Below are 14,956 nucleotides of genomic sequence, written 5' to 3' on the forward strand. Positions count from 1 at the left end.
TATACCCTCCAAGTTTATTGCGATTTGCACAATAATTTTTCAATAGAAAAAGCACGTTTATCGACATAAACGCTCTATACTGCACCTAGCTTACTTACTGATTCCCAGCTACCAACCTCTGATAACAAGGCCACGAGCTAGATATGTTGCGTGAATAAGCATGTTGATTTAAGTATATGAGGTATGTATTATAAATACAATAATTACTTTTCACCAAACCATTCTCGTACAACATTCGTGCTCATGGCATGTCCCATTGAGCACGCGCGCCCCCTGTTGTGCGCCCCTACACTAGAGGCCAGCCTTAGCCTATGCCATTCGCGAGCAGGGTTGCCATATCCCAGTGATAAAAAAATAAGGTCAGGACACAAAAAAACGAAAAAAAACGACAATTTTACTATGTACAAAAGTGCCCCATGTTTTGTCAGATTTAAAACTCTTGGCACAATAGTGGATTTGCGCAGTGTACAATATGCCGATTTAAAGCCAGCAGTTTATTTAGTGAGCCACACAAAAGCCTTTTTCCATTTCGGTTGCTATCAAGATGATTTCCACTTCAGCATGATGCGGGGTTTAAAAGTGAGAAGTAATTATCACTAATAAATGTCAGAACCAGATTATGTTCATCCAGACTTGTCCATGGGACATATTTTTCTGCCCGATTCGAATCCCATCCCATAGAAATTATGCCTGTCCCATCCCATTCCATGCGATTCCCGTTGGGATAAAATTCAATAAAAAGTGTTAAACATGTACGAAGAGACATGCAAAACAGCAAAATTTACGGACTCTGTTAACTTTATATTCATAACTATTATACATGTGTTTGTTCATCAGCTCCTTCACGAAGTATATTGTTAATGCTGAATATATTTTGCTCTTTATAACTAACAAGAGAGCTGTACTCAAATATATGGACACAAAGTTCATAACAAATTGTTTTACCATCATTTCCACGAAAATCATAGAATTTTCGTGATCCATGGGAAATACAAATGTGTGCTGTCCTATCCCATGGACAAGCCTGTGTTCATCACAGCGTTCGCGAGACTAAATTTTAATTACTGCAACGTTGCTCACTAAATATTGTGTTTCATATAATTTTAATAATAGACATCAAAAAGCCCAAACGGAAATTTTGACGCCAAACGTGTTTTAAAAAAGATAAAATTGTTAAATTTGACTTTGAAAATCCAATATGGCAACCCTGTTCACGAGGCCTCGGTTTAACAAGGACGCCATAAGCATCGGCGGAATCACAATGACGTCGTATCATAACGGTGATGTATTATGACAGGGATAGCAAACCATTAACCCATGAATCAAAAGGTGACCCACTGTCTTTTTTCATTGACTCACCCACCAAGTTGCGAATTGACGCAAAAATCATATATACTAACATTTAAGTGATAAAAATTGATATTAAAATAAACCCGGCCTAGTACGCAAACTACTACAGCAGTGGTTTCAACCAGTGGTGGCACGTGGCCATCCAAGAAAGTTAGGAGCAGTTGGAAGAGACCACAATGCTAGGCGCAAAACTGGTCACTTTTCCCTATGCAAAAAACTCCTCGTTCTTCCTAGTATCATTGCTTGATAAGGTTATTTCCCAGGGTGTTTCCACTTGTTTTTGAGAATGAATTTTTTTTTTTAACATACTGGAATTTGGGATCTACCAAATAAAATAACACTATAAATACTACTGTAATGATAAACAAGGGGGCCATGAGTGCTAAAGGCCTCCGGAAGAAGGCCGCGCGCCATAAAAGAATGGGAACCACTAAACTACAGCATACCGGTATGCTGCTTCTTGCCACAATGCTGTTACAACGTGTAAATGTAACAATACAATTGATCTGTTGACTTCATGCAATTTGTGTTGCTACAGTGTATTTCGGGGGTGCAGGAAATTTTGGAGGCAATATAATGTTTTTTATGGCATTGGAAAGCTTGATGCTACTTCGCAATTTATGCTGCACCCGCATACAAAGCTGTTTGGGAAAGAGGAAACATTATTTTTTTTTTTTGGAATTTAATTGACGACAACAAAAATCCGATATAACATTGGAGCAGGACTTAATGTGATTGAAAGTCGAACTAAAAATATAATTCACTCAAATATTTGACGTCGCATTATAAACGTTTACTATAATCAATATGCATGCGAATCCGTGTTTCCGATCATGAATTTTATAGAAATCGATTAGGTGAAATCGTCTCAGTCCCGCTATAGTGGGTGCATGTGTTAAGCTTATATTACACAATACCAACCAAGGATTATCAGACTTTCAGAATGCAAGATGCAGATGCAGATGCAACAGAAAGTTTGTTATTGGTGTATATATACTGATTAAATATCTATGACTAACTTCTTCTTTTCAATAATAAAAATATAATTTTTCACTCATTCATCAAAAAAGATTCGCCATCCCTATATAATGGCGTAATCGTAATAAATAAATTTTGAAATGCGTAAAATACGAAATTTTAGTTACAGGCAAAATACCTATTCTGAATACTCAAGTAGATTGGATAGTGGGTTTAATTAAAAAAAACATCTTGAAAAACTCAAGACTATAAGAAAATGCCGTGGCACCCTAACAATTCTTAGATTCGTTCTATTTCCCGATAGTTTCTAAATGGTTTTCTAAGATAAAGGCAATATTAGGGTCAAACCTGGTCCATTAAATATAATTAGTATATTTTGTTTTTTAATTTAAAGGGCTAGAGTTTTTGAATTTAGACAAATTAATATATTCGACTGTAAACGGTAAATATTTGTGACAAGAATTATTAACCCGAATAAAAAATTAAACGAATGTTAGTTTTATTAAACCAACAGGTACACTCTCTCGAAATCCTACGCACGATCGTTGTTGAACAAAATTCATTGTGTGATCAATCATCCGGAGCACTTGTCATCGTCAGCTGGCCGAGCCGATTTTACAACGACCTGCCGGCTTGCTCTGCCTTACTTTTTGTTTCCTGTGTTTTTGAATTTGAATCGGGGACCGTACATTTGAACCCATGTGTATATCCGCGGGTTCAATCTATAAGCGGTTGCTAAAACCCATGGGTTAGGGTTAGTATGGGTTCAAATATCCGTAAAACAAAAAAAATTTCCATAGGTGCAATTGTCGTGGGTTCAAATGTAATGGAACCTTTGAATCACGTAACAGTAATCTATTGATACATGAGATACCCAAGCTACGTTTTGTAACTACCCGTGTAACAGCAACAGACAGTGGAATGAGTGATTTGCCAAAAATTACAATTGATGTCTTATTATCGTTATTGCTTTAGATTAATTAATACGGTAATATATTTTCGATACCAGTTCGTATGTACACTATAGCTGTCTTCCAGTGAAGTAGTTTCTGTTTTCATCAAAATAGGCATATATGGCTATCAACTTTTTACCGTTGCAGTTTGCAGGATCGTGTAGCTAGTCTCTTATAATAACGGAATTTTTCACGAGGTAAGCAAACACCAAAGCGAGAATAGTTCAACTAAAATCCCTGTTAAGAACAGACCCGACTGATAACGATGGAGATTTTTAGCATCGTTAGCTTACAAAGCTCCAGAGTGAAGAAGTCAATTTCTTGAGAATACGAGAAGTCTGATTTGAAGCGAAAAAAACTTTTTCGAAAAATTTCCCTCAAATATTCACGATATTTTATGAGTGCCAATGTCTCGTTATACGACAAAGTTGATGCTTTACTAAAACGTCAAATATAAACGAAGTTTGGCAAATGGACCACAGAATTGAATGCTGAGGCCCCTTGGCTTCGGCCTACCTTACCTAACGATAAAGCTGGCCCTGTTTCCAGCTCATATTTGCTATTCTCGCGTCCCGTCCTTCACACGCGAGACCAAGTCGGTCACGTGTATCAATTGCTGTAATGGCGGATAAAAAGCGAACATATAGTTTAAGACACTATTGTATGAATAGAGAGGATTATACCTGATTTGAAGAAATTGCAAAGCAACAATAAAGGCCGGGATAAGATATATTTAAGAACTACAAATAATATATATATCAATATATATATATTTTTGAAACTTATTTTGCAGAAAATTGCTATCATTCGAGTTGCATTTTCACTTTGTTTGAGAATATATACTATGCAATGAAAGTCTTTTTTAATCAAACATGTTCGTTTTTGACGTTCATTGAATCTCCAGTCTCCAGTGCTTAGCCAAGATTAGGAATTTGCATTTTGTAATGCGCTTTTGTGTGTGCGTTATTATATTATTCCGATAAATGACTATAGCAGTAACTGTTAATATAAAATCAGATAATTGTGAAACAGGCTGTAAATTGGCATTCAGGCGACGCGGATGTTTTTGAAAAAGTATGCGTATTGAGACGTCTTTAGTGCAGAAATATATTTGCAAAACTGTTTTGATAACTATACCGGCCTCTTTACCTCAAAAATAATCAAGAATCGCTTATTCAACACTTTTATTGCAGTCATACTAGTAACTATAGTCACTTTATTCAATAGCACATAGAACATAAACCTTGAATCAACAACATTTTTGCTTGCAAACTTTGTATACTTCAAAACTATTGCATTTCTTTTATTATTAGCGATCTTGGTGTATTTCATTGTTAGAAACCTTCTCCTTTATATAGATTTACATTATATTATTTTGTTGAGCGTTAACATACAAACTAATCGCAATTTCTGTGATGATCTAGTTGATTCACATTTGATTAAACTTACAGCGGCAATATACAATAAAATAGTATGAAGATATAAATCTGCAATTCGATGTAAACTCTTTTTCTTAATCTGGTTGACCTCTTACCATTTCTAATATATTCTTCTGATTCATCCTGATTTTACTTTATTTTGAATCATTTCGCGTAGATTACCTCAATTACAAAATATATATAAGAAATTTCAATTTAAATTTTTGCGAACAATTTTCCAACAAAATGCAATTTCTTCCCAACGTTTCGACTTACGCAAAACGATCTTCACAGGGCTTCTTTTCCACACATGTAGAGTTTTCATGGCTTTGTTCGATGTATCCTTCGGGACATACGCAAAATATGTCTTTGTCACAATCGAAAGAATCGTTCTCATCTGTGACTTGCTCAAAATCACAAATAGGAAATGGATTTTCGCATGTCGGTCTGCATGTTGGTCCACAGCTCATAAATACCTTAGGACCAAGGCATATATGGAATAATCCTGTACGAAGATGAGATTTATATTACATAATACATTCCTAGTAGCAATATAATTATTATTTCACAGTACCATTGCCTTAGACCAATTTTGTCGAGCACCTGATAATTTTGGTAAAAATCCAATATTTTGCAATATTGTTCTTTAAATAATAATAATAATATATATTCAGAATATAGCATACTTTGGAAAAACCTTTTATGCCAAGATACCTCACGTGAAATCATCTTTCCAAGTTGCTCAAAAAATCCTGAAATAAAGATTGCAGAAATTGATAACAGAACCACGAATATGATTTAGTTGATCATTTTCTATTGTGGGAAAGATATGCATCAAAACTTATAGTATATCACAATAAAAGCATTTGTAAATTAAAACTAATGATGCCAGATGCAGCTGGAAGTAACCGAGTCAAGGTTGGTGCGGTAATTATCAAGTCAAAAGACACCTCTTTCTGGACAGGATGCTATTTCAACACAAGTGTTGTTTTCTTTGGATTGAAATACTGTTCCTTCTTTACAAGCGCATGAGACATCTTTTTCACATCTGTCTTCGCAAATAGGAGAGAGATCATCGCAGGAAGCAGGACAACTGGATGCACAGCTGGTGTACTCCATACCACTGGGACAATTTGTCATCAAATCTATAAATATTATAAATAAAATGCTCATTCATTCATAACTATTGAAAATAGCAGAATTAAATTTGTTGCCACTTACTTCCAATGAAATTTTTCGACCCCTGCAACACTGATCCAAAATTGATGAACCTCTTTTGCCGACTGAAATTATCTAGAAAATCAACCAAGGGAATGTAAGCAACATTTTCATATCATCATTTTCACTCAAACACGTTTATTTGTGATATTTATTTGCAAATACTTAAACTCTCTGTTTGGACAGTCATTAACGTGTATGCAAGAGTCGTTTGTGTAACTAATTTGAACATATCCTGGAGGACATGCGCAATATTTTGAGGTATCTGGAGTTTAAATAAATCGTAAATAAATCGCAAGAATTTAAATGTTTGTTTTGACCTCTATTTTTACATTTTAAAATGTTTAGATGTTGAATTGGCAATCTTTAATACTCGAAATATTTTGTCCCACTCTGGATTCTGAGCAAATAATGACGTCGACTTTTTGTGTGCTCGATTGCGGGTTACGTTCTATTCTGTCAAGTCACCCAGTGATTAAATTACAGTTAAATTGTTCCAAGACATTTTTGACAAATTGGAATAACAATAAACCAAGCGGAACCAATGCAAAAAACATCTTCAATGGGAAACTTATCAGGAGTACATGTAATATTATTATCTTAATGTGGTTTCGATAAAAAAAAGGAAAATCAGCGTTAAGAAACGATGTAAAGAAAACATCTCCGGTCTCTTTTGTTAAAATATCTACACAGACAAGATAAACCCAAATGATGCGTTTTATTTACGTAACATGCGCTAAAAAATTCGTCCAAATCGAGTCAAAATCATGATCATGATCACGCACTGAAAATTGTCGATTAATAAAACAAATTTATTATGAAGAATTCCGCGAAAGCTTACGCAATAGATGGAAACTAACAGGTGTAGGAGTGGAATAGTCCAACAGTCTTTGTACCGCGTAGTTAAATTATTATATGGCTATGTTATAACAAAATGGAAAGATTGGAATAAGTTATGTTATGAATTTATTATAATATTTGATTCCTGGTTTTCAAATCCTAATCTACAATATTGAAATAGTATTAAAGGTTTTTTTTTCTCACCATCTAGTGACCTTTTTAACTTAGTCGAAGAACCCCCTGTTAAATTAAAAGAGACATTGATTACTTTCAGTCTTTTTTGTTTCAAAACAAACGACATAAATATTATGTATTCAAATTAGTGAAAAATACAAAAAATACCTTGAACGATAAAGCCACAAATGCACATTAAAACAACTACTAAACGCAACATGATGTCGTCCAGCACAGGCTTTCAGAGGAATACGAGTACACGAGTGAGAAGTCTAAAATGACTCCAGAAACTTTTGAGCATTCGCTTTATTTTGTGCGGGTACTATTGTACCTAACACACCAACGGAAATATCTGGAACGCGGAGAGGAAACAATTACATTACACTTAAGACTACTTTTTCGACGTATTTCCGCAATTTCCGTTTAACTATACACTCAAATTACCACATCGTTCCATTGATGGAATTCTATTTTAAAACCAATATTTTAATGGGAAGAGTATTTTGTTAGAATTTTTATCCGAAAACGTTATACAATCACAATTTCGGTGAAATTGCAGGCAAATTTATGTTCGTATATGAATTCTTCAAATAGAGACAAAACTTAATGAATTGAATGGAGTTTATTACAATAGCCAATAGGCAGCCAACAATAATGTATTTTCTCGAAAATATATTGCCAAAATACTTTGGATAATCCTAAAGTTGTTCGCGGAAACTTTATTCGTAACTTTATTTCAATTGAAGCAATATTTTGTTTGAATCATGTCATTTAATGATAGGTTCTTTTCAAATAGTACAAATTCGGTGTCCATTATTTGATGCCTTACTTCATATACAGTTCGATATATGCAATTGATGATCATTACATGAAACGATCTTTTTCACACACAAGTAAGCTAATAGTACACTATAAAAAGAAAATGACAAAAACGAAAAGCGATTAATCACATGTAATATTAATTTTAAACTAATGAAACTCTTATTGATGAACAAATGGAAAGTTAACTTGAGGTTGAATCATTCATCTTTCATTGGTTCAAAAAAAAATTTGGCGCGTATGAACATTCTTTGTAGATTCTAATAACTTAACTCGCAAAAGGAGCCTACTGTTATCCAATACACGTTTTTATATCCCTGATCTTATGTACTGACCCTCCGTTTATAATACACATGGAAGTTTTCTTTTCTTTTTTTCTTTACTATTTATGCGTTGTATTGTCCAACTAACTGTTATATCTTGGTATTTGATGATGATTTTTTTTTGCAAAATGGTGACGCACAACGTACAGAGACGGTATGTGTATGTGATGTGGTATGTGTATGTGATGATACGTAAGAGTTTGTGCAGGTCTGGCTTTAGAGGCTATGGATAACTACTGACACCGTTTTGAAGGCAGATACAGTTATATCAAATAAGGCTGCATGTTATTAAGTTGAGCAGTGTGAGATCCTATTGCGCGATTCTTATAAATAGCATGGTCACAAAATTTGAATAAAATCATATAAAAAACTTTAAAAAAACGCATACTACCTGTTACGAGATGACGTAATATACCCTATAGCGCTGTTCAATGTTCTTGGTTGTCCTTGTTGAACGTGGTATAGTTGTATTGTAATTATTCTACTGTGCGTGCATTTTATATTTACTGAAATTATAGGTTGGCGATGTCGAGTCAAGTGTCGAGTCAACCCGTAAAGCTAGATAAAGAACGAACATAGTGTCAAAAGCGGTGACGGATCGACAATATGCTTCAGACTCGACAAAAAGCTGTGGTACATATGAGAATGAAGAGTAATAGTTAGTCTTACTTCGAGAAGGTACGTTTATATTTCATGTTCAATGGCGACAAATATTATTCCCGCACCTTTGGCTGTGGAAATCGACTAAAATGCAGCAGTCAATTGGTCTTTCTTCCGATCACAATCGGCAAATTATAAAATAGGAACTGGCGTAGAAAAAAAGTCGGTTAGAATTCGTGTCGCCACATTGCTCGAGGTAATGGGTAACGATTGCTACAAAATTTATCAACATGTTGACATTTCTGAAGAAGATAGAAAAAGTTTGAAATCTATATTGAGCGTTTTAGATAAACACTTCGAACCTACTAGAAATGTTGTATACAGAAGTCATGTTTTTATACGTGCGACCAGAGACTAGATGAATCAATTGATGATTATGTCACTAAACTCAATGAACTAACGTCGACGTGTAAATTTGGAACTGGCCGTTGGAGTGACTGACGAGCTAATAAGGGACAAAATTATGTTGGATGGCAAAGATAAAAATGTGGAAGCTGCATTGCTTGGAAAAAAGTGAACAAACTTTGGATTTTGCAAAAGATATTTGTCGCAGTAATGGGATGGCCGATGAGCAAATGAAAAAAAGTCGACAGGACGGAAGACCATGAAGAGGTGGAAGCATTTGATGGAGAGAAAAAATCGAAGCATGGATACGAACAGAAAAGATTAATTACTGGTAACAACACAGCTGATATATCGGGTAAATTTTGTGGCAGAAATCACAAAAGAGGGGCTAGATTCTGCGCATCATATGGCGCTTTGTGTAACGCTTGCCATAAGAAAAATTAGTTTGCTGTTGTTTTTAAGCAAAGTAATCGAAAACCTTATTCTGCTAATAATTATGCCAACATAACGAGCGACTCAGCTTATAATTTTGAGACTGTTGGAAGTATTCAGTCTAGAGGTGTACGCTGGTTTGTTAATTTAAAATTGCATGCGAAACGCAGTCGGAAACCAGTTTTGTTTAAATGTATGCTCTATAGTGGCTGAACCAATAATGTGATAAGCTTCAATGATTGTTGTATAGACCTAGATTCAAAGAATCCAGCCTTACAAGAAAGCAGAGTGACACTGAAGTTTCATGATGGTCGCTTGCGGAAGCCGATTGGGCAATGCGACCTGCTATGCCAACACAACGGTAAGAGTTACAGTTTGTCTCTCATAGTTGTGGAAAGATGCCCACATCCTTCGATTTCCGATCAGACGTAGGAAGAGTTGGAACTTCTCCAAGAGGCACCATGTACCCAAGAGTCAAGGCACTGTACAGTCTATCGTGGCTGAACATCACTAGAATCTGTTGATGATATTTTAAAAAGTACGCTAATGTCTTTGAAGGTCTAGGTCGTTTTCTGGGGGAATATCATTTAGAAATAGTTAGCAAAGTTCTTCTGTTAAAGCATCAACCTCGTAGAATTGTCTTTGCAATGCGCAATGATCTTCTGAAGAAACTTACAGAATTAGAGAATAGAGAGGTAATTGCTAAAGCTACCACACCTACCGACTGGATTAGCAATATGGTAGGAGTTTAAAACCCTAGCCGGATTTGTTTGGACCCAAAAGACCTAAATAATGCTTTAAGACTTTCTCATTATCCTATTCCAAATATTGGAGATGTTTTATCTGATTTGGCTAATGTAAAAGACGAGTAAAACAAGAAAAGTAGTATTAACTGCATTTTCTAAATATTTGATTTTTTGTGGGAAGTTGCGCTCCATGCAATACTATTTTTCTAGGGTTTCTTAGAATTGAATCGTTTGACCAATGTCAACAAAACATCGCCGACAGATTTTCTCAACCTCATCCTGCGTGTCCAACACTTGTATTAATTGCAAAAAAGTTGTCCAGTCGGCCCCACACTTGTCCTGTTTGTCCCAAATTTAGGAATTTTTGTTTACAAAAACAGTTTTTCTTTCGGGAAGATAAAAAATTCCATAATCATCATTCCATTCCATGATCTTGGTAAACTTTGTTATAACAATACTGCAAAACAAAGAATGGGTCATAATAAAGTGACATATGAAAAAAATAGTAGGACTACAAGACATTTAAATAGCAGAACGGATTTGTGGAAAAACCATAATTCTCTATTTTCCTAAATACTCATGGTAATTTAATAGAATTTTAACAAACAATGTGGACTGAGTAATTATTATAAAATATGATAAGATGTGAAAGACAATTACAATAATATGAGTATTTTATTCAGTTTTAATAATTTGTTCTGTGTGATTTCTGTGTGATGTATAGTATATATAGTCATTTTCTCAGTATTACCTGGCCACGAAGAATAAAACAAGCATATGATGATTGGTGGGATAATATGGTTCTTAGCTCTAAATTCTTCATTCTAATTTCAATTTTTTGTTCAATATAATTATTCATATCGAGAGAATTATGTATTCACATCGGCTCGCATTATTTATAAGAATGATTATAATGGTCTTGAGTTATATATCACGAACATTAAATTATTTATTCTTATTTAACTTCCTAGCATCCAACTGCAGCGTGAGGGAAAGGCTCGTATAAAAGAAATTTTTCTTGCATTTCGTTGAGCCGTAGAAAGATTTCTGAATACATTTTCTTTCCTTGCAATCCGAAACCAAGTAACCTCTGTCGCTGATATCTCTTGGGACATGATATATTATCCTTCTAGCCAGGGAATGCTCTGTGTTTAAATAACTGAATATTCAGACATGGAATCGTTTCAATATCTGGTTTAAAAATGGTTTATAGCAATCCGAAAATCGTTGCTTCAAATGAAATACTGGATATGGGTTTATCTCTCTTGCACGCATCCACACGGTGTCTGAAAATAAGTTAATATTTGGTCACTTCGGTATTGCTAAATTAGAATACTCAAGACAAGTTGGAATCTGACATGGGTATCTACTGCTCGGTTAAAAAAACAATGTTATGGGCAACCTGAGAACCATTGCTTCAAATGGAATACTGGACACGGGTTTATCATTCTTGCACGTGACTAACACGATCCCAATTTCTGGTTCCAAACGTGCATGAAAAAGCTGAAACTAAATTGGAGGCTTTTATAACTCGAATAATTTAGATTAAGTGTATATTGATGTAAAATCGGATATGCTTGTGAAAAAGCGGGAAGTTCATTTGCATACTAATTACATACCGCTTTTGGAAACTATATTCTCATTCCAAACTATGGAAAACTGAAAGCACTGAACAATACAACATTGAACTAATCAGTTACAATAACAACGAACATTTTAAGAACATTTCCTTCGTATAGCTTTCCATATTCTTCGTAGATTGTCTGTTGGTCATGGAAACACTAAATAGCGAAACACTGAATTGACACGGACAAGAAAAATTGAATAATTTTTAACAACACTAAGGTAATAAAAAACGTTCATAGCTTTCCACTACAAATATTAAGAAAAAACAATCGTGTTTACTATTTTACGAATTGAGTGAAATTGTAAAAAATGAGATTTTTTCACTGTTTTGTCACCGTTATTTGCGACTTGCAATATCACGGACACATATTCTTGGTGATAATGCAATTCTAATACCTGTATAATTAACAAATTTGCGGGTAGAAAAACATAAATTCGACTTGTACTGTGTATCACAGAACTCTCTCTCTGGTTTGAGACATTTCGATATGAGACAACCATCAGTGTATACCATTTATTTGTCCTACGATAGATAGATACTGATTGACCCTAGACTTACATAACTCCTGGTTAATAACGTTGGAAACACACATTGCCAGAATGGTGAATCAAAATAATGATGCGTTGACCCACCAGGGCTTACGAATGCCGTATACATTGGTTCAAATATTACCTGTAAAGTATTGTGCGGCTATGCCCAACATTAGCACGTTATTGAAGGTTCAAATTATTTGAGGTTTTTGCGCATTCCAATTAAACTACCTGCCTTTAAATTATCTTCGCGAGCTGTCTATGCTTGGCTGCAAGCCTGTGCGCATAACTTTTTAACAATTTTATTTATGAATGAAATCATTACTCATCAGCTTGATCAACCGACATTTCTAACTCCATAGGAGCACACCCACCTAACTTGTGCACATTTTTTGCGGCAAATGCTACAATTTCTCTAGTATTTCCTTACGTATCGAAGCACCAAGTAAAAACCTTTCCGCTACTAACATCGTTTTTTTTTTTACAAATTCGTTCTGCTATTCAAATACCTTGTACTATTTTTTTCATATGTCACTTTATTATGACCCATTCTTTCTTTTGCAGTATTGTTATAAAAAGTTCTTCAAGATCATGATTAAGGAATTTTTCATCTTTCCTAAAAGATATCTATTTTTGTAAACAAAAAGTCTTAAGTTTAATTCCTACTGCATTGATAGTACACATTTTGTAAGCTGTTCCAAAATTATGACATCACTTCGAAGCAGGTTGGAATGTCGAGATATTGCGCCCACGGCACTGTATATAATCTTTTACGTTGCTTCCAAATTTTTGTTTTTAAATATTTTGACATGAAACCATGCGTTCTTCATTAGCTGGTCTTCAATATTTTTCTCTGACAGCGCCACAACAAGGTTACGTTATTGATTTTCTGCCTATCATCTTACATAAAAATGACGAGAAAAATCAGTACATTAATTGTAATTCACATATATTTCAAATCATTTCAGTAATCATTCATGTACAAGAAATATTTATAAAAATCGTCTATTTCTTTGAAAAATTCATCTTTTTCCCGGCGGGTATCGGGAATAACAATTGTATGCATTCATGCAGTCGCATCCACACGGTGTCTGAAAACATTTTATATTTGGTCACTGTGGTATTATTATTTCAAATAGAATACTCAAGAACAGCTGGCACTGGACAAGCGTAGTTACATCTCGGATAAAAACACATAAAAGCAAACGATTTTAACATTTATTAGCAACGTGAACAAAATTTTCGTCATGCTCTTTAGCTTATTGATAATTAAATCTTTGATATCACTTTGAAATCAACGTGTTGATATGTTGGCATAACATCATGTAAACAATTGTGGGTTTTGACTTGTAAACTGGAGGGATTCATTATATTCAACGATCTATATCGAGGCAATTACCGGGGTTCGGTCATTCCAAAAAATCTATTTTAACTATGCATATAAAGTTTCAAATGCATCGTTTGACAAAATACACGAGCAATTCTCAATATCGCGCTTCGGTGCTGGTATAACAAGGTTGCAGTTATATAGCCGAGCGCCGACGTTGCTGAGAAGATCTGAAATGTGCGCCCCCATAACACCCGTAATATAATTATATTTTCGAAAGTCTTCAAGCGACTTGAATTATCTTTAAGACTGAAAAATTGGAATATATTAGTTGCTGAGAAAAGCGATTTTTTCCAACCAATATTAAGAAAAACTACAACGTCCACGAGAATTTTAGCAAAACAATTCATTAGTCGACTTCGTGTACAATAGTAACGTATTTTTCAGTCGTTAGTCTGAGAAAATACATTTCTTCGTTTTTGACAATTTTTTTAATCTTGGTTGTAGGAAGTTAGAGTATACTGTTTTGCAAAATCGAGTTATTTGATCTATTTTTAAGTTTCGAAAATAAAACTAAAAACTGAGAAATAGCATGCAAAGTCACATAAACAAGCTAATGTTTACCACCATGTTATAAAATATATGAAAAATGTATCCAAACGACCGCAAAAATCTATAATTTTTTACGCCACTATTGACATCTTGCTGATCGGTGAATACTAAGACAATAAACAAGTATGATATATTGCTATGACAATTTTTATTCTCAGTGGTTTAGCGAAAAATGCATTACATCACGATTGTGAAATACAAAAGAAACGATACATTCAAATTTACGGTTCAAATTTATTACTCAAAAAATTCGGATTCGGACCGCGGTCCGCAAGATAAGTAGGCTTGATCTAGGTTACGTGTATATTTATATGAGATCGGATATTTTTATCAAAGTTCATTCGGGAAGGTTCATTCGCATACTAATAACATACCACTTTTGGAAACTTCATTTCTAATCCAAACTATAGAAACTGGACGCACTGAATTATACAGATTAGAATTTTCGACAATACGACCTATTTTGGTATTAAAAATCGACAACTTATCAGTTACAATAACAACGCACCTTTATAACAACATCTCCTTTGTATAGCTTTCTGTTTTCTTCGTAGATTGTGTGTATGTCACGGAAGCACCAAATAGTGTAGCATTTACAAGAGAT

At 34.4% G+C, this 14,956-nt stretch overlaps 1 protein-coding gene across 1 annotated transcript; it reads right to left on the reverse strand.

Moving 5' to 3' along the window:
* Positions 1 to 4,448: 4,448 nt before the first annotated feature.
* On the reverse strand, positions 4,449 to 7,219 carry LOC120329711 (zonadhesin-like). The gene is made up of 7 exons (XM_039396489.2): positions 7,100 to 7,219; positions 6,962 to 6,997; positions 5,921 to 5,992; positions 5,650 to 5,844; positions 5,386 to 5,451; positions 4,976 to 5,204; positions 4,449 to 4,882 (listed from the first exon to the last, which is right to left on the reverse strand). The coding sequence occupies exons 1-7, from the start codon at positions 7,149 to 7,151 to the stop codon at positions 4,879 to 4,881; spliced, it is 654 nt and encodes a 217-aa protein (XP_039252423.2). The 5' UTR covers positions 7,152 to 7,219; the 3' UTR covers positions 4,449 to 4,878.
* Positions 7,220 to 14,956: the final 7,737 nt, after the last annotated feature.

The sequence above is a fragment of the Styela clava genome, chromosome 12 (assembly GCF_964204865.1).
Source record: "Styela clava chromosome 12, kaStyClav1.hap1.2, whole genome shotgun sequence".
Taxonomy (NCBI): Eukaryota; Metazoa; Chordata; class Ascidiacea; order Stolidobranchia; family Styelidae; genus Styela; species Styela clava.